A 21,685-nucleotide genomic window follows, 5' to 3' on the forward strand; every position below is an offset into this window, starting at 1 on the left:
GGGTACCAGGGAGCTAACTGTACTCCTCTGCTTTTATGCACGTTTTTAAGTTTTCATAACAGAAAGTGGGAAATAAAACCCCACAGTAAGTGAATTGAGAAATCTTTGTTTTGGACTTATGCTAGTAGCATAAGGTGGTTTGTTTTGGGAATAGGACTTGGAATAAGATCAGTGAAAGCAAGACAGAAGACTGTTGGCTTTCCATGTGAAATCTGTGACCATGAGCATAAATGAGAAAATGTTTCTAAAAATTTAAGAACTAAAGTTAAAAAGACAGACAATAACAAATATTGGCGCAGATGTGGAGAAGCTGGAACCCTCATATATTGCTGGTGTGATAGGGAAATGATGCAGCCACTTCGGAAAATAGTGTGACGGTTTCTCAAAAGGTTAAACACAGTTACTATATGACCCAGCAATTTTAATCCTAGGTAATCTACCCAAGAAAACTGAAAACTTATGTGCACACAAAAATCTCTATGCCAATATTCATCACAGCATTATCCATAATAGCAAGAAGCAGAAACAACCCAAATGCCAATCAACTGATGAAAAAATAAACAAAGTGTGGTCTTCCTACGCAACAAAGTACTACTTGGCAGTAAAAAGAAATGAAGTACCGATACATGCTACAATATGGATGAATCTTGCAAACGCTAGGCTAAGTGAAAGAACACAGACACAAAAGGCTATATTTCGTATGATTCCATTTATATGAAATGTCCGGAAGGGGCAAATCGATAGAGGGCAAAAGTAGATGAACACTAGCCAAACTATGGGAAGAGCCCAGTGTTCGTCAACTGATAAATGGAAAAAGAGTACTCAGCCATCAGAAAGAATGAAATCTTGCCATTTGCAATGATGTGGTTGGAGCTAGAGCGTACTATGCTGAGCAAAGTCAGTCAGAGACAGAAAAATACCATACGATTTCACATATGAGTGAATCTAGTGGAATTTAGGAAATAAAACAGATGAACATGGGAAGGGAAAAAAAGAGGGCAGCAAGCCATAAGAGACTCTTAATGACAGAGAACAAACTGAGGGTTGATGGAGGGGCCGGGGGGAGGGAGAGGGCCAGATGAGTGATGGGCATTAAGGAGGGCATTCGTTGTGATGAGCGCTGCGTGTAGAAGTGATGAACCACGAAACTGAACTCCTAGAACCAGTATTACACTCCACGTTAACTAGAATTTAAATAAAAATTTGGAGGAAACACAATAGTGGTAAAAAAGGTAGAACACTGGTTGCCAGGGGCTGGGGGGATGAAGGACTAGGGAGCAACTCCTAGTGGACACAGGGCTTCTTTAGGAGAGAGGAAAATGTTCTCATAGTAGACAGTGGTGACAGCCGTGCCGCCCTGTGGGTATACTAAAAACCACTGAGTTGCATGCTTGAGAAAGATGAACTTGATAGTATAGGAGTACACTTACATTATATATCTTAAAGCTGTCATTTTTTTTTTAATTAAAAGGGTGAACAAAAACAGGGGCAAGTTGTTGCAAGTTGCCTTTTGAAGCCATGCTCTCTGCAAGAATATGGATCTAGTAACAGTGAATGAGCGCTCGCGTTTCCTCCTCGCTTCCACGTATGTGACAAAAATTAATACTAGCGCTAAAATTATACCAAAACATGTAACATCTTTTTAACCCTTTCAAAATAAGGGAACAAATCAAAAGCTTAAAGTCTCACCCTGACCACAGCCAGTTTCACCCTGCCCACATAAAATACCAGCATGCCAAGGGCAGCAAGTAACTAAGAGAGTCATGGAGCCTTCTAAGGCCATGCTCAAAACTTCAGTTTCCTTTCTTCTTTGATTGAGGCTCATTTGCATTCAATGGCTAATGTGAGCTGTAGTCTGCCACAGGATATGAGTTGTGGGTTATATTTGTGTACGAGGCCAGGATGGTAAGAGGAAAGATTGTTGGGAAGAAAGACTTAGAAGCGGCCATCGGAAGGACAGGCGGGCTCCAGGCACGTCTGTCATAAGCTTAGTTTCAATGGTTAAGATGCAACTAATATTTCTATTTACTTCCGGATGGGTGGTTCTGGGCTCTGCATGGAAACACCCAATAATAAGCCCTTGAGTTTGCCCAGACAGCGAGAGCACATGAACTGAGCACAGGGACATGAACACACATAGGAAGAATAAGGGAAGAAGCGGGAGTTCAGGGAAAGGTGCGACAGTTGTTATTTAAGCTCTTTCACTGGGGAAAGTGAGCAGCCAGCGCTTCAGGGGGAAGGGGACGCACGTGCCTCTGCCTGGCCCAAGCAACACACCATGACGACGACGACGACGACGACGACGACGAGGACGACGCTCAACCGCTCCCTCCCTGCCATCAGCCATCCACACCTTTTGCCAATGAATGCACTGTATCTACATCAGTAGCTAAGAGATATTTCTGAATAAATGAATGAAAAAAAAACATGTTTCACTCAAATCTATGGTTGAATGTCTTTTACTGAAGCATCCTTGGGCCACAGTTAGGAAGGTACGGGGTTGGCGGGAGGGGGGCTCTTGTTGCTACTGGCTGGTGCACACCAGCGAGCCTCCCACACATGTCATCTTGGAAGGCCTCTCGGGCTGCCCAAATCATCTGAGAACGGGGACCGCGCAGAGGGCGCTGTGCCCCTTTCGCACGTAGCACAGTACATCCCGGTCCAACAGCGTGCAAGGGGAGCCTCTCCGTTCCTGCCGGCTTCCACGGAGCACGAGGCACGCACTTTCCCTGCTCCCGCAGTCTGAGTCCTTGGTTCAATGCATCAGCTCCAGCTGGAGGTGCATTCCCAGGCAGAGAATGAAAATCTAGTTCGCGGTCCTGCCCAGCGTTTCCTGAACTGGGTTCGCCCCGAGTGCTTGGACATGTTCTCCTCAGCTCTCCACAGGGCAGGCTGCCCATCCGGCCTTCTGTCAACTTCTCTTAGATGCACGCACTCAGGCGCCCAGCCAGCTGCTCCTTATTTCCTACTGGCCGGGGAGAAACCACACACAATCATGGTCTCCTGTTCTGCGGGCTGGCCGCACAGCCGGGTACCTGCTGGTCAACGGGAGTAAAGAGAACAAGGGAGCCGCCTGAGAAGACAGGGCGCTGGGCTCCTCTGGCTCAGGACCAAGCGAGTCTCCAGGGCTCAGGTGTGCATATCACCTGTTGTCCCAGCTGCCATCTAGCTACCCCTTCCCAACCTTTCCACACGCTGTTTCTCTAAAACACAAATGATGTCAAGGACCCACTTAAAATCCGTCTGTGGCTTCCCATTCCCTACTGAAAAGTCTTTCACAATAGGGTCCTGGCCTATCGCTTTTTCCTTTTCAGGCTCGTCTGTGCCAATGGCCCTCTGCCCTCTGTCCAACATCCGACCCATGCTCCCCCAGCCACATTCATGTTACCCGACTCGCTGCAACATCTCCAAAAACACTTTCCCTGGGAAGAAGCCTCTTCTGACCTTGTGGTCAGGTAGATACGTGCTAGATACCATCTGAGCTGCTCGGGAAGAACACCGGTCCTGGCCGCTCACCATTCCCACTCCTGAACGACAGCCCTCGACGTGCTGCGCTGACATTCTCATTTCTAGGGTCACCACTCCCTCCTGAGGGAAGTTGTGAGCATCGAGAAGACCTTCTACCCAGTACCGTGTAGGTACACAGGAATACAGAAGACACCAGTGATGGAGTGGCACAATTCGTGATGGAGTAGAAATCAAGGCCAACATAATATTTCTGTAATGACTCTGGTACTTTTAGGTTGGGTTAGGCAATATCCTCTCACTAAGATTAGCATCAACTCCGAGAAATATTTTATGCAGTTGTAAAGTCCCAGTTAAATTCCTTTGTACCACTGGAGAAATAAAGCCTTTGATTAAACACTAAAATTTCCCCAGCCCTCTGAAAAGGAGTGGGGGAGGGGAGCAGGTGTGGAAGAATGTGTGATCTGTCTTATTCTTTAGTCAGAGCCATAAACGTGTTTGGGTAAGACAAAGTGATGTTCTGATAACGTTGATAAAAGGAACTTGAAGATTGGGTCACAGGAAGCCCAAGATAAATGCTGAGAGGAAACAGGTTCTTTTTGAAGTAGCCTCTTCGTAATCATTTTCCCACACATTTGTTTAACTTCGGAAGGAGGACTGAAGACCTGATTTGCTTTGCAAATGAAACAGCCTAAGAATGAGACAGTCAGCTATTGTGACAAGCGTGTTTGGAGGCTCCTCCAACTCACTTTAAGGTTAGGCTGTGGCTTCAGGGCTGTTCTGGCAAGCCCTGGCTAACTGCGGTCCCCTAGGCTGGTCCTCGGCTATGGTTTTCACTCTGTTTTTTGTTCTCGGTTTTTTAAAAGAGATTTCTCGAGGGTCTTCCTTGGGACAGTCCATGTCCTCAGCAGCATCCTGACAACACGGGCAGCAGCAGGGTTCCTGCGGGTATGGCTCGGTGAAAGTGTCGGTGCTCCAGCTCGGCTGGGGAGGATGGGCAGAGGACGCGAAGGCGGCCCTCTCTATTCTCTGGCTTAGGCCATGGCGGGCCTTTCCTCTTGTTTTCATGTTCTACACGCTGTAGGAGTGTGACCTAAGTTAGCAGTTGGGAAAAGGAAGACAGCGAGCGCTGACAGGGCCAGAGGAGTCACCGATGCAAAAAGCACATTGAAGTCCTCTGAGACCTGCTGATGAATCACAACTTCTCAGTGCGTGCCAAGACTTTCTTAGGGCCACCCAGCACGGAGCCTGCTAATTAATCAATGTCTGTTACAAGAATTCGTGGTTAACAATAATCCAAGCAATGTTTTGTTTCACAGATTAAGCTTATTAAAAATTGCTGAAAGAGATCATGGGATCTTAGCACTAAGAAATGTCTCCATTTACCTTTTAGTCAGATATATTTTACATACACGCCTCTTTAAGTTTCTGCTCTCAAATACCAAGTGAAAAGGATAACAAAATTTGGATAAAAATATTTTTGGTGAAAAGAAGGTTTTGTTCTTTTTTTTCAAGAGATAAAGAAAGTGCAGGGTGGGTGGCAGAGGCAGAAGGAGAAGGAAAGAATTTTAAGCAGGTTTCACACCTAGCACAGAGCCCAACACAGGGCTCGATCTCACGACCTTGAGAACATGACCTGAGCCAAAATCAAGAATGCGACGCTTAACTGAATGAGCTACCCAGGCGCCCAAAAAATAAATGTTATCAATTAGAAGAAGCACATTGTACTTTTTTATTTTTATCTTTTAAAGATTTTGTTTATGTGAAAGAGAACACTAGAGAGAGAGACAGAACAAGCATGAGTGGAGGGCAGAGGCAGAAGCAGACTCACCACTGAGCAGGGAGCCCACCTCCCCTTGATCACAACTTGAGCTGAAGGCAGATGCTTAACCAACTGACCCATCCAGGTGCCCCAGAAGAAGCACATTTTAAAACCTTTCTTCCAGGTTTGTGTTCCATAATGATTTCTGTTTCGAGACTCACAAAATGAAATGTTTTGGGTATAAAATGACACAGGGCTCTTAACCATACAAAATTGAGACGCCAAGCACAAAGACCATACCTACTAATATCAGGATGGACATAAACACAAGACAGTTCAGGAAAGAAGCAGACCAGCACTAGAGGTATTAGGTAAAGATTTTTATTTCTAACTTAACCATGCTGCATGTATACATACAATATCAATATATACAACTTGAACAAATACAATTTATACATAAAATACAATGAAGGTGTGGCTTTTGAAATTAATGCAACAAACTCATTATAAGATTTGCAATTTTGGCCAGTATATAGTATTGTAGTAATCCTACTGAAGTTATTAATGATTTAAATTAATCAAACTATAGTATAAATTCAAAGGCACTAGGAAGATCTAGGTTTTCTTCTAGCATTTTAAGAACAAAGAATCACTAAAAAGGAAAACAAATGTATACATTAAGAAACTGGGCAGACACTGGCGTGCTTAAATGTAAACTCTACCCATTCCTTAATTTACAGCCCTGTCGGAAAGAGAAGGACTTTCCTTAATGTAAGAGTTAAGGGGAGAGATATTTTTAAGACTGAAAACAACAACAACCCAAAATCCATAATCATAACTTTAAAAACCATGTTACAGATGAAGTAGCACTGCCCCCCCCCAAAGGAACCTTAAATTTCTTGCTGCAAAAAAGGTCCCCTTTTCCCAGAAAAAAGAAGACATACCTTGGCAAATGGACTCTACTTCCACATAGATGCAGGCCACCCCCCTATACTTCGATTAAGCTTATATTTTACAGGAATCTAAACAAAAATGGGGGGTACCACTATATTTTAATACCCTAATTATTAGTATATATAATTGAGGTTTTAAAACAGGGTTTGTTAAAGATCATATCACAATTAACACTCTACCAAGGCTCCTTTTAATAAATAAACATTACTTTTTTAAATTAGAGAGAAAATATGCACTCGACAACCTATTTATATGTGACACTTATTTAAAATTTGCCTATTTATTTCAAATAATGAGCAGGTTTCTTCATCTATATCCTTTCATGAAATTAACACCGAAGTTACAAAATATTTCATTTTATGGACAAAGACAGTACACATGAAGAAACCACAGAATTGCTATGATTAAAGCTGAATGAATAGTTTCAAAGTCAGTATCCCATGTTTTCATATGGATATTCAAGTCTGGCTTGAATATCTTATTTTGGTATTTCATAAAATGAATATCTAATGTACATCTGGTATAATCAGTTCTAATGTAAATGCTTAAAAAAAAAACAACAACAACTACTAAAGCGGCCTGGTTTGTAAATTCCTCAATGTTCTGACTTCTTACAGACTTCTTTTTGTTACGGCAGCGGAAGTGGAATGGAAAAATGAATCTAACAGACTGGCTTAAATGTCCTGTGTTTTAAAGCTTAATGCAAAAGTTATTCCTTTCCCACAGCAAAGGGCATACAGTCAGCGATATTCTAAGAGCACTGTATGGTGACAGCGGGGAGCAACGCTTGTGGTGAGCACAGCATAACAGAGCAGGTGAGGTCACTGCGTTGCCCACCTGAAACTAATGTCACACGGTGTCAACTCTACTCAAATAAAAATGAAATAAAATAAAATAAAAATAAAGATAGTCCTTTCCTATTAACTGGATGGTTAAAGGTTAGAAATAAGGACTTTTAAAAAGAAGTCTGCATCGGTTTTTTCTACTGGTAAAATTCAGATTTCTCTAGAGCAGTTACTAATAGTTAAATGCGCATCTACAATTCCCAAGATATTCTGTGCACACAAAGCTTTTACAAGACACAAATTTACCTCTAGTCTTCACGGTACCTAAACAATGCCCCACAGAAGTCATAAACTTCTAACTATCTCACACATTACAAAGAAAATGTTGCCAGTTAAATGCAATTCTTATTACCTAGTAAATATTCACTATACACAGGACACTTAGTACACCACCTTTGAAATGTACTTTAAATTTAGGGACACGTTTTTACTACCACATCACAAGTACGCCACCTATGCTCACCCCCACTCTATACACAGCTTTGTAACTACAAACCAATATTTAACCAAACTTATTAAAATACTGTTCACTTAGTAAATACTTATTTATGAAGTCTCAAACTTGCAATCAATGGACTTCAGGGCTGATTACATAATTTTGAAACTCCTAAAAGATATGATATTAAGTTGTTTAGGTGTAGCTTAACTTACAAAAAATTTAAAATTTTGTAAGTAGCCAACATAAGAACAATTCTATTACAACTTATTTACTATAAAATAAAATTTCTTATCTTTAGAGGAATATGGTCTAACTGGGAGTTGTCAATAAAAGAAATTCAGGGAAAATATTTTCTTTTTATAAAATATGAATAAAAACAAAACAAAGTGTTTTAAAGCCAAAGAATTAAAAGATATACATATTTTCTGCTTTGGTTACATTTTGTGGAAAATGGAGACCTTTCTCAGTTGGGAGATACAGAGCAATTTCCATCACAGTTTAGAACTCAGACACAGGAAAGCAAGAATCCATTAAGTCACACTTCAAAGTAAATTTCAGAAAATATACACATACGGGCAAAGATCAGTGACCAGTATTAGCTTCTTAATTTTCTGCAACTGTGACTCCTATCTACATACAAATTCAATGCTTCAAGAGAACACAAAACCAGAACAAAAAAAGTGCATTTGACTTGAAGCAGCAAAAAAGGTCAAGAGATCCAGAAGAAACATATTTCCAACTTTTGTATTTTAAACATGTATACTTTTAAAGATTGATTGTTGAATTATAAAATTTTCTAAGATCAGTGAGATGAGTCATCTTATACTTAAAACGCAATGAATGTTAGTATAAAAATGAGAACATTTTTAAACAGGCCAGGCGGGTGTTAGGATCGAATGATGTCTTAGATAAGCAGCCCACGTATTCATATATGACAGCACAACAAAGGACAATGAGACCTGCTACTTTCTGTGTGCAGAACAGGACTTACGTTTTTTTATCTAGTTACCTAATTATTACAGCAGTTGAATAAATCACTAGCAGACTTATGTGTACATTTAAACTGCAACTCTCTATAGTATGAGTTGCTCCCCCAACTTCCCTGCACAGTATAAACTGGAGCGTAATATGACAATTTAAAGAATTACCAGTTGTACAATTTTAATATGACATTAATATTTATATTGACTAAGACTTATTAGGCAACTCATTAGTTCCAGTCTTACTCCATGATTTACAGCTTCCATTATTTGAAATTACAGAATAGTCTTCAGTGTTTTAAGTAAAGATTTTGTCCAGGCATGAGAATATCACTAACTTTTATTGTGACTTTAAGTCTGTCACATTTACTGAAGTAAAGAGTCAATTACAGTTTCAGGCTTTGCAGAACGCTTTCTGTTTGGAGGAGAGAAAAAGAAAACATGAATGCTTTTCTAGAAGACTGAATGCAAACACTTTACATTATGTAGCAGGTAATACAGGGTGGCCATAAGGTCTAGAAACAGGCCAACATTTGACATGGCTGACTATGTTAAGAGACCAATGAAAGCCCACCTTTTTAGGCCAGGGGGAAGTTGCCCAAAGTAGGTGCAAGGGCATGGCACTCCACGCTACCAACAAGAATGTAAGGGACTGAGTGGATGAAAACTTCTAAAACTGGACTAAACAGGCCAGGCCAAGTGGGCTGCATGCTTGTCAGACCTGAACCCCTTGATTATCTGCTCTGGGGCATGCTGAAGGTACAGGTTCATTCAGTGAAAAAAAAGAGACACAAATAATCCTAAGCAACACCTTACAGACAATGTGTAGGGACCAATGGAAATGCTACATGAACGTACTGTGTTCACTGGAATTTTGCTTGGCATATTGAACTACGCATTTCTAATGAGGATATCCCATTGAACATTATCAGGTAAAGTAACACAGTATCAATAAACCTTATATTGTGTATATTTACCTATGTTTATGGCCATCTATTGTTTTCATAATACAGAAGGCTAATTCTGGTACACAGAGAATGGTAAGTGTGACTCATCTAATGTAGGCTCAAATGAACTTTTTTTAATGTGAAACCACAAAATAAATATTTTTAAGTGAGCATTCTGAAAACTGTAACCACATACCTTATCAAATTATTTGTTTCAGGTCCTTATGCTTAAAAAAAAAAAGTGACTAAACACTATGAGACGTCATGTAAATAACCTGGATTTTTGGCTCCTCCTTTGAAACGAGAAGATCCAGAAACAACAAGCCCTTTATTCCCCAAACTAGCTAGGAACAGGGTAGGAGCCACTCACTCCAGACAGACCACTCTCCACTTTCCCCAGTCCCAACCACTGCCTATTTTTCTTCTACACTGAAGCCAACTGCCTTACCACTTATCATCACCCTTGCATTGTAATTTTTCTTATTAACTGCAGAGTGAAGAGGAAAATACCTCCCTTAAGAAATGGAAATACAAAAGATCTAATGGGATTTGTGTTTTTTTGATTTCTTCATTCACTAAATACACACATCTGGCTTCTGTTGACATAGAAAAGTTTTCAACAACTGGCACCCAAATGCTAAAAAAGGTAAAAACTTGTACATTTTAAAAATGCTGATACCTCCTGAGTTCAACGATACCAAATTTATAAATTTTAGGTTATATCTATGATATTATGTAACACAAAAATACTAAAACCATACAACTTCATCTTACATGTAACTCAGAAGTCTATATACTCAAAGTAGGGGAAAAATAAGCTTAGTATTTCCTATCATTTCAGGAGCCCCAAGTATTACAATCAGTTTAAATAAGCAGAATAGTATTTGATGTAGGGAAGGGAGAGAAGAAATAAGCTCCAGCCATGATTTCCCTGGGCTTAGGTTATGATACATCCAGACTACTCAACAGTCAAAACCAGCTCTCAAAGGAGAGGGAAAGATGGTCAGGAAAGTTTTCTTTAACTGGTGATTGAGAAGGTCAAGGTTCTTGGGGCAATGTTCGTGATAGAAAAGCAGGGCAGCAAATACAAGACCTTGGGAATCGACCAGGTAAATGAATCAGCATCTCACTAGAAGAACTGTTATTCAGAACTAAGAGATTAAGATAATAGATGACTTCTAATACATTTGGATAGAACAAAGTAAATTAAAAATAAACTCTATTTCTCAGGAGGACTAAAGAAGTTGGAAGACTTAATTCTTTAGTTTTACTTAGTTAAATCATAACTACATAAGGACTCTGATTATTTGAATACATCTAAAATGCACCTTTTCAAAACAGCTAAAATATTTATTTTGTTAACTAAATTTCCTCTCAATGTGTCTAATTAGCATATCCCACTGCCTTTATTTCCTAGTACTGAAAAGCAGTTCTTACCTTCGCCCTGTCTTTGGCCTTGCTTTCCCCTTCGAAGTCCGTGGCCTCTCTAATTTCATCAAGGACTGCCGGAGGCTCTCCTCAGTGTAGGCAAGATACACGTGGGAAAGGTCCACTTCAAAGGGCTAAGTAAAGAGAACAAACACAAGACACTCTCACAGGAAGGATTCAAACCAGATGTGGGGGGAAGATGTACAATAATGAATACAGTCCTAGAAAAAACCTGCAGAACACAAGACCAAAGAAATGTCTAAGATATCTTCTAATGCCACTTGTCTCAAATGTATTCACCAAGGGGTGGTAAATAAGAAGCCCTGACACACTATAAATTCCTTTATAGGAAAGGGAAACTGCTGCTGTTTTCCCTGCAGCTGCTGCTTTTGCTGACCCAAGTCTAGGACTAGCTTGGGGACATACAGACCCATTCTGGTCTCTATCCACCCCCGTGGCCTGGAAAGGTGGTGAATAAGGGTGCTCTGAAGACGCCACCATGCCCCTCCTGCCATACAAAAAGTGAGCCTGCCCTCATGACGGAGGGGAGCAGAAATGTCCTCTATCACCCCTCCTGGGGCTTCTCTTTCCAAAAGATCCACCGATTTTTCAGCAGAGCTGATTTATATCATATTGATAGCACAATTTAGTGACCCACATTCCTAATAAAGAACTATAGTTACAAAAGAAAAAAAAAAAGCACTTACATCTTTCTCTTTTTTATCAGGAGCTGGAGTCTGCTTCCTCATGTTATTTCCTGTGTAGGCAACACATTTCTCAAAAAAGGGAAAAAAAGGGGAGAGAGGAAAAATGTCTTAATTAGCAATTAATACTGTAAGTAAGGCAAATTACTATGAGATATACTGATGTCACACTCATAAAATGTGCCAGAAATTTGAATGCTGGAAAAGAAAGGGATTTATGGGTCATACAGTCCTATGAAGCCCCATTTACACCATTTCCCCTGAAAAGTCTGTTATAATACAATTAATTAGGAAAACATCCACCCTACTGGATTCTCATTTGATTCATTCTCTGGACTATCTTTCTCCCCTCGCAGCCAGCACAGATCCAGTGTATAGGAAACACTCCGTAAGTATTTCATGAAAGGATGAAGGTAATACTCACTAGCTGCCATTCTCCTATGTCTTCATTCCAATGGACGTAGTTTTCAATCATTTCCTTTTAAGAGTCAAAGACGGTCTACTTTTAATATTTAATAACATTTGAAATACTGACAGGAAGATACTCACAAAATTAAAATCTTAATATATTAAATTAAAAAAATGCCTAAAAACATTATATACAGCATTATCTTTTTTATACATTTAAAAATATAGACTTTTGTGGGGCACCTGGATGGCTCAGTCAGTTAAGTGTTCGCCTTCTGCTCAGGTCATGATCCCAGGGGGCTGGGATCAAGCCTCATATCAGGCTCCCTCCTCAGCGGGGAGACTGCTTCTCCCTCTCCTTTTGCCTGCCGCTTACCCTGCTTGTGTTCTCTCTCTCAAATAAATAAATAAAATCTTTACTAAATAAATAAAAAAATACAGACTTTGAAAGAATACATGTAAATGCAAGTAAACTATATTCTTATATAAAAAGCAAGGTAAGAACATGAAGAACATGGGATTCAGGATAATGGTTACTTTGAGTTGGAAGAGGTAAGGGGTGGAAGAGGGAAGGGGGAAACCATTTGGTTAGAAGTAGGTTACTGCTGTGGTATTAGCTTTTGTTACGCATGACAAGTTCACTACAAAATAACCAAAACAAACAAACAAACAAACAAAAACTAACCAACTAAATAAAAGCAGGTCATCCAAGGACCAATAAGGAGAATGTGCCATGAACCAATAATTAATTCTGTGCACCTGAGGTCCAAAGGAAAAAAATATCAAAGCTTATTTTCAGAAAAAAATCTTCATGCTATATAGAGACTCAAAATAAATTTTTGAAAAATCAGTATGTTAATCTTTACTAAAATGTACTAGAAAAACGGAAATTTTGAGTAAAGAAAATGGCTGAGATTTTAAAGTTATACTAGAATTAAGAATCAGCATCCACCTGGAGATGGCAGTGATGATTGCAAAACACTGTGAATATACTTAATGTCACTGAACTGAATTTTTTTTTCTTTCAAGATTTATTTATTTTGGAGAGAGTGAGGAGGAGAGAGAAAGAGAGAGGAGGGAAGGGCAGAGGGAGAAAGAGAATATCAGGAAGACTTCCCACTAAGCACAGAGATAGATGCAGGGCCCGATCTCACGACTCCTGAAATCACGACCTGAACTGAAATCAAGAGTCAGACGCTTAACTGACTGAGCCACCCAGGCACCCCTGAACTGTATTCTTAAAAATAGTTAAGCAAAGTAAATTTCATGTTATGTTTATTTTACCATATAAACCACAGGCCATACATAGACACACGCATGCGTGCACATACACACAACTGGTATCCATAAGCGGGGAGAAAAATTAGCAAAGGAGTTCTGTTTAATCTATTTATAAGATTAAATTGAATATATAAATAGGACCTATACTCTGATTCTGAATGCAATTACAAAAATCTGGGTTCCTCCAAAGGGCTGAGAAATTCTTAGATACTCACATACTCAAAGAATTAGTATTAAAAAAGTTAACAGCTGAAGTGAAATGTGATGGCACTAGTTCAAGAAAATTTTACTGCCGACAACAGAAAAGTAAATATTTACCATCAATTAAATTAGAATTTATATTCCTTATTTCTTCACCCTAGCCAGTGATGTAATATCCAGAAGAGAGAATTTCCGTCTTACCTGATAATCTTGAGGTATGAAGTTATCAATGATAAGCATCTGAAGTCGGAGCTCCCGGCTAAGTTGTCGAATATTCTCCAGTAGGCCTTCAATTTCCCTCTGATGCTCCTGTTGAAGATCAGCCATCTACCGGAAAATCAATAAAAATACTAAGGGCAAACAAGATTTTAAATATAAAACAGTTCCAACTGATACAGGCACTGGCCTAAGAAACCCTGTAAGAGCTTACACAGTTCCTTCACAAACAATGGACAGAATGATATTACCTGTCACTATTTCCATGTTATTGGAAATATACAATATAGTTTCATAGCTAAAATTTGAAATTGCACACAAAAGAGAAAATGTTATTTCTTTAAAATTGTAAGCATACATTAAGATCTCTTTAGGATTCTTAATCATACTTACTCAAAAAAAAAAAATTTAATTCAGAGCTACATTTGTAGGTAATTTCTAGGAGACCAACCTCTGATTTGGCAGCCATCAGCATAGTCCAAACTTTCTTTAATTTCTTGGTTTTTCCCTGTGCTTCCTCTTGCAAGCTGGTATATTTTTCTTCAATATCCAAGCGTTCTTGCTACAACAAAAATTGACAAACTCAGAATAATTTTCTTCATTAAATCAAAAATTTAATTATTTAACAAATGATAAAAACGTTTAGCAACTAACATCTTTCAAAGCAATTCACAGATCTGCTTTAAAATTTTATTAAGATTATAGATATAAGACACCATATGATTTGACTTATATGTGCAATCCAAAAAACAAAAAAAATAAACAAACAAAAAGCATAAAGAGACCCATCACTACAGAAAACAAACTGATGGTTGGGCGTGGGGGGGAGACAGACAAAATGGGTGAAGGCTAGGGGGAGGCACAGGGCTTCAGTTAGGGAATAAGTCATGGGGATGAAAGGGACAGCATGGGGAATATAGTCAATAGTACTGTAATAGGATTATACAGTGACAGATGACAGCAGCACTTGCGGTAAGCAAAGAGTAACATATGGAGAAGTTTAATCACTCTATGATGTATATCTGAAACTAGTGTAACACTGTGTGTCCACTATACTTAATTAATTAAATATGATGGATATAAAGCTTTTCACTAGAGGAGTTAAATACCGAAGGCAAAGTGTCAACCAAAACCAGAAAGTCACGTTACCTCTTTTTCCTCAAGTTCTCTGCGAAGTTGCTCTGCTCTTTTCCTCCGTTCTTCCAGTTCCATATTAGATTCTTCAAGAAGTTTCTCTTGTTCCTCAGCTTTTGCCAATAAATCAACACCACCCACAATTACCTTCTTCTCCAGTGCAGATAATTTCTCTAGCAAAGACTGATGTTCTTGTCTGTTGATTAAAAATGAGAATGCTTAATATCCATCAATTACCTACTATTCTATAATTCCGTTTTCCAAAACTTTACAAGTATTTGGATGCGAAATTTCAGAATTTGTATATAATTATGTAACACCTCTATCAAATTGTATCACAGGGTAGTATAAATTAACTTATAATTTAATCTATAACATTCAAATTCACTGATAATTTTTCCTCCTACATAGAGACAAAATAGTAAAAACAGATGTAATTTTTGGAAATAGAACACATACAACAAAACCCTCTATCCGAAAAAGCTATTCTGGAGACAAAAATCAAGCTTTTAATTACTATTCAATTTTCTTCCTTATAAATATCCTAGGAAAAATACCAGAAATTTAAATCACGAATCCATCTCAATTAAGTAATACTCACTGGGCCTTAAGAAGATCTTTCTCCCGTTTCTCTAATTCAGCTCTAGCCTTGTTTCTTTCTTCTTCTTCCATATCAAGCTTTGTTTCAAGTGCTTTTCTCTCTTCATCAATTTTGGCTTGCATTTCAACCATCTTATCTGGGGACACTTTCTTTTTACCTATATGAGTCATTTAATTCCAACAATCACTTTAGAGCCAATTTTTCAGATTTGTATAAATTATCTTCAATTATAAAAGATACATTTCCTCAATAATACAAAGTCAGTTATCAACATTTTAAGGAAATCAAATAATATATTTTATTTCTATTTACTATGTTCCTAGAATAACTTTTTAAGTAATTGCTAAACAAAATGTGTAACCGTTCAATGATAACTAGGAACAGAAGTATGTGAAAGAGAAGCAAAACAGGTAAGTAGGGGGGAAAAGAGAAAGATTAATAGATTAATAATAAAAGGAAAGCCAAATAAATTTTTAAAAAAAACCAAAGATCTATGGGTCCCCAAATAAGATATGTTCAAAAAAGCAGTATGATTAGTTACTTTTTTCTGATAACTAGATACAAAATCAAGTGGCTTCCCAAAATACTTCCCCAAAATTTATTAAAACAAATGAATAAACAGAAGTCACATATAGGCCTAAATTGCACAGATAAAAGTGTCAGGCAAAATTTATAGCAACAAGTTTCTAATATATATCTTCAGAGTTTTTCTAAAATTTATGTCTAATAAAATTATTTGGAAGTATTTCATCTCATAGTATGAAGGACGAAGTTCTATACTAATTATATAATGGTTATAACTAACCAGGCATTTTACAGTTGCTGAGCTACCATAATCTATCATTGTATCTTAAATGAGCAACTAAAATTGCTCGTTACTGTGTCAAACTCAGGATCCTAAACCTAAGCCATTTTAAATATGCCAAGTATCAAATATAAGTAGAAATACAACCAAATAATGAAGTTGGAAATAGAGCTTCCAACTGATTTTGACTATAGTGCCTAATATACACACAACAGATGTTCAGTAAAAGCTTATTGAATGAATTTCAAAATAATGAAATTAAAATGAAAAATCAAAAAGAGAAAATAAAGAACTAGGTTATTAAACTGGTTATGAAACTGAATCAAATATAATTCATTTCTGGTAATACAATTTCTTTGAAACATACTTTCCTTTAGAAAAACAATCAAACTTTTCGTAGAATTGGTTTGAGGCTCTCCTGAAAGCTTTCTGTCATTCTTAACTTCCTTCCCAAAGGACCACAGAAGAGTGTAAACCAGAGGAGTCTATAAATTGTTAATGTCTCCACCCAAAAGCTAGCCCCTCCTGCTAACAAGGAAAGAGAACTGAAAGATAATGACGATGCAGATATATATCTGAACATACACTTTCAGGAACCATGAGATGAAAAATCATTCATAGACTTTAAATCTTTATGATACAATTATATTAAAAAAAACAAAACCCAAGGGTTTAAAATACACTACCCTTCATTTCTATAGAAATAAAAGTCCAAAGCATACTTAAGCCACAAAACAAGTCAGTTAAATAAAAGAGTAAATAAGAGCACTGATCCAAATTCATGCTTTGGTGTGGTGTGATTCATTGCATTCCAAAAGTCAGGATGGAGACCTGAATATGTTGGCTTCTTTGGCACAGTCACCTATACTGAATGTTCTGATTTATGCTGTTAAAAAAATAATTTTAAAAATTAATCTAATTCCTGTTCCTAGTGAACTCCTAGAAAGGATTTCTAATCAGTAGTACTATTTCTTGGAAATTTGAGGGAGAAAAGTGTAAATTCAAGTATAAAGTTAAGTGCACGCAGAGGGCGGCTGGCTGGCATAGCTGATAGAGCATCCGACTCTTGATCTTGGGGGTTGTGAGTTAGAGCCCCACACTGGGTGTAGAGATTACATAAAAATAAAATCTTTAAAAATAAATAAAGTACATGCATTAAAAAATTACAACTTACTTTCCACCTCAGAATTACAAATATTTAAAGAAAAAATGGCAAGTATGTTAAGACAAAAAAAACAGAAAACACAGACCCTGTTTGAAGACATGGATACTAATGGTATAGTGGAAATGATCTGATAAACATATGCATATTAATTTTTAGGCTTATAGGGTTCTAATTGTTTGGTTAACAGTTAAAAACATACAGTTTCCAACCCCATTAAGAGGCAGTAAAATAAGATATTACATGTAGAAATACAATTGATGAATTGTGTTGAATTACTTAGTAGGCCTGTTGATGAATTACTTACTAGGCCTGAATTGCATTAGCTATTCAAAACCATTCAGGTAGTATTTTCCAACTGATGCATAAGCAGCAGAAATCTTATTGTGCTCCTACGACAGTCTCATAAAGATGACCATGCATTTATAGCTAGGTTCAGTTTCAAAAGTTTAATATTTAAGTAACATAATTTCTAGCCAGTATTATTCAGATAAATCATTATATTTCTCTCTAAATAATATGTTAGGCTAAATGTGAATATATTCCAACTTTCCTAATCAGGCACTTAAAATCATGACATCATTAAAAATCACTTTTAGAAAAATTCATTTTTTTTAAAGAATTTCTAAAAATCCTAACCAAACCAACAAAAACCCTTCTAATACTGCACAACACAATTCTGCACAAAATTTCAAGTAAATAAATCTTTAAAAAATGGTGATGTCATACAGTATTTAATTTTAATACTTTTAGTTGCCCTTTGCCATGTGTTCCAACCAAAACTGTCAAAATGAACTTTGGCAAGATAAAGTTAAAGGGAAGAATTTCAGGAAGACTTAACTGAATTAATTTTTTTTTCATTACATGAGCACCCATGGGCATAAGTAACCAGGCATTTGATTCCTAGCTGTTAAAAAAAAAAAAAAAAAAAAAAGCTTGAAAGTGAAAATCATTTATATTTGTATTACCAAACTTTGGCTTAATGGGTTTTTAAAAAATTAGGAAAAAACATCATGTCATCTGGTTCTGCTGTTATATTTGTCTATTTTGTCAATTAGGTCTAGAGAATCCAGTGAAGTTGTCGCTATCAATCTAATACCTCAGAATTGTTCTTCTAAAAAGATTGTTTGGAAACAAGAATGTTCCTAGTATCTTCCTGAACAAAAACTGAAATGAATTTTTTTTTAATTTAGGAAAAAAAGTTTAAAAAAAAAAAAAGCTAATGTTGAAAGATTTTTTTAATAGAAAAGACAGATACTTACCTTGAAAAAAAAACTATTAAAAAAAATATATGTAGTTAAATAACAAAGTTCTTTATAGTTTAAATAATTGTACCATGTGGAGTGCAAATCAATCACACCAACCTGCTTGATCTTTCAGTAAGAGTAGTAAGCAAATCGTAGACAGGAAGCATATGCACAGAGATGAAGAGGAAAAAAAGAAAAACATTATTTCCTTTGTAAAACAAAGAAAAATGTTTAACAGCATTTACTTATAGTAGAAATATAGAAATAAATCATTACCAAAACTGAAAAAGAGCGGCTTTATGTAAAAAGAAAAGCATATTCAACACAGAGACGTAATTTAAGCAAATAAGATTAATTTAGACTAAGATTACAATTCAAATCAATCTCAAGAGCTCACAATGACTCCCAGACTCCTGCAAATGTAACAGTTCAGCACCAAGTGGTTATACTAATGGTATACATGGAATTGGGAACCTGCTAAGGTCTAGGAAGTAATCTAAAAGGACAAAACAGAAAATTATGCCAATTTAAAAAATTAGTAAGTTAAAAGTAGCAAAATTTGCATTGTCAATTTCCAAAATTTCCCAATTCGATGTTCTAATATAAAGATCCCATACAGGTGTGCCTCCCCTTTAAGAAAATCCAACACAAAAACCTCAATCAACTAAAGAGATGAATTGGATTACAGTAATTTGCAGTGATAATTTAACAAAAGGATTTAATGAAGAAATGTTAAAGACAGCAAGTTCTCCCAATAGATTTGATTTTCCAATTTGATTTATAAGCAATTTTTTCAGAAAAAAAATTAATTGCATAAAGTGAAGTACACCTGTATAATAACGAACTTGCATTCAACCTATTAGTAGATTGTTAAGGGTAATTATGATTCCATAGAGGTAAATGATCAACTGATGACTCAAGCAAAGAACACCTTAAAAAAAGCCATTCGTATTTTTAAAAGGGACGGTACATACAAGTTACACACAGCAACCACATGCTGGGAAAACCATTTTTCCACTTCACCACCAAGCCCACATCACAACAGAAGAACTTAATGTTATGTGCTAGGTAAACCAGCAGTAACTAAAACTGCATGAATCGAACCAAGTACAACTCATTTCATAACATACGTTCATAGAACTACTCTTTAAAGTAAATTTTAAAACAGAAACTTAAATTATAATGCCACTCAGGTATTTTCTCATATCTGACAGTTTATAATACAAAATAATACCTCTATATGGTTTCTAAAGCAATTTCTTTTATTTTATGAATTGTCCTTTAAATTAGTTGTTTTGGTAAAATAAAAGAGCTGTCAAGAGAAAAAACGATTCCTAATACTCTTGGAATTTTTCCTCTAAAGGCATAAGAATAAACAAATGCGTTATTAGTTTTAGAAAAATAAGTACATAGATAATGCTTTAAAAGGCAGTAAGCTGCAATCTAGTAGAAAAAAAATCAATTCCCTTTTCGTCTAAAAATATACATAAAATTAGTAATACTTTTCAACTGATTTAAGGTTTAAGAAAAAGCCTTTTTGACTGAAATACGTCTAGACAGATCCTGCATAAACAACTTCTTGTGGATCTGAATTCTCTAATCATAGCTTAGAAAGTTTCTTAAAATCAATCAGGTAGTTGAGCAATAGAGAAAGGGGCCATTTGAAATAAAATACTATCCAGTGTATCTTTACTTGTTTCAAACATTACATTTTTCTTTACGTGGGAGCTTTCAATCTTGAGCTGCCCCTAAGAATAGGACATCAAAGCACAAAATCTTTATAACTTAAGACATGTTATAATGGGCACTGGTGTATTGCCAAATGTGATTTGTACTTTTAGAAATTCAGGATTTGTTACTGCCTAGCCCTTCTACTGACTAGGATTGGAAGTTCATCCTGAAATATAAAAAAGGAACTGTAAGAATTATTCTTTGATACAGCTTACTAGCTCTCTTTACATTATCTCAATTGCAAAAGCACGAATCTCTCTTCCATTGTCTCAGACATAAGCTTAAGCACACGTTTTAACAATTACAGTTAACTTGAAGCGATGAAGAAGGGGGGATCATCACATGCTTTGTTCTACTGAGAACAGTCCAACATGTACTCTTTAAGTAATGACGGGGAGCAGTGCAGCATTTCTCAAATGAAGCCCATGGTTTATGGAAAAGCCAAAGCTCTGTGAGAGAATTTAAGAGCTACCACTCACTAGGCAAGGACTTATCCAGAGGTTTCTCTATGACAGAACATGTGGAGTCTGAACTACTGCTGCTGCTACTGCCTGGAAGACAAAGAAATGAGCCCGACGGGAACCAGAGAAAGAGGAAACAAGAGAATGAACACATACACAGAGGAAAATTCAGTTCCAGAGAGAGACTTTTAAAGAACAATCAAGCTTTGCATTAAAGAACCAAACGTACTTTCCGTTAATACCAGTCTTGGTAGACTACCCAATATTCTCTAGGTACAAAGCCAGACGGGGCAGTTAGAAACTGGATTGCTTTAAGCATCTACTGTAGGCAAACCCCACTACCCACTTAAAACACAGTAATTCAGAGGGTTGGAATGACGTGAATAAAAAATAAGGCATTTGGTGACATTTAAGTCTATTTAAACTATTTACCTGGTAAGTTACAGGAGGTGAGTTTTAAAATTTAAAGTTATGCACAATTAAAACTATAGGAATGATGAATTACCCTTCATCACAGTGTGGTTCATCTACAATTTCACTCTCCACCAATTATGCATGTTTCAGGTTTCATGGCAAAACTGTGAAAGGCCCACTAAAAATATTATAATTTCTAAGTCTAGAAGGAAGGTATCTTACTAATAAATATTTTAACATATTAAGCAATGGCATTTTTTTCTATTTTAACTTTTATTTTTAACAAATCTATGATCTGCTTTAGCTATGAACAGTCTGTGAAAAATAGGTATGAACACAAAACCATTTATCTAAATAAGGGGTCAGCAAGCATTTTCTCTTAAGGGACAGATAATAAGTGCTTTAGGCTTTGTGGGCCATACGGCCTCATCTGAAAGCAGCTGTATACCATATGCAAACAAATGAGCATGGACACGTAATAAAATTTTATTTACAAAAGA

At 36.9% G+C, this 21,685-nt stretch overlaps 1 protein-coding gene across 2 annotated transcripts in view; it reads right to left on the reverse strand.

Annotated features, from left to right (window-relative positions):
- Positions 1-5,594: 5,594 nt before the first annotated feature.
- Positions 5,595-21,685, reverse strand: part of KIF3A (kinesin family member 3A) — a 51,592-nt gene continuing 35,501 nt past the window's right edge. Inside the window, exons 10-19 of one of the 2 annotated variants that reach the window (XM_044387397.3) lie at positions 20,790-20,861; positions 18,697-18,705; positions 15,366-15,522; positions 14,780-14,960; positions 14,082-14,192; positions 13,616-13,741; positions 11,949-12,002; positions 11,528-11,596; positions 10,830-10,954; positions 5,595-8,860 (exon numbers count right to left, since the gene is read on the reverse strand). In XM_044387397.3, coding sequence (XP_044243332.1) covers positions 8,812-8,860; positions 10,830-10,954; positions 11,528-11,596; positions 11,949-12,002; positions 13,616-13,741; positions 14,082-14,192; positions 14,780-14,960; positions 15,366-15,522; positions 18,697-18,705; positions 20,790-20,861 — 953 coding nt within the window. In that variant the 3' untranslated portion in view covers positions 5,595-8,811. The remainder of the gene's footprint in view (positions 8,861-10,829; positions 10,955-11,527; positions 11,597-11,948; positions 12,003-13,615; positions 13,742-14,081; positions 14,193-14,779; positions 14,961-15,365; positions 15,523-18,696; positions 18,706-20,789; positions 20,862-21,685) is intronic. The other variant, XM_026507953.4, reaches the window with a different exon arrangement.

The sequence above is a fragment of the Ursus arctos genome, unplaced genomic scaffold (assembly GCF_023065955.2).
Source record: "Ursus arctos isolate Adak ecotype North America unplaced genomic scaffold, UrsArc2.0 scaffold_5, whole genome shotgun sequence".
Classification (NCBI taxonomy): Eukaryota; Metazoa; Chordata; class Mammalia; order Carnivora; family Ursidae; genus Ursus; species Ursus arctos.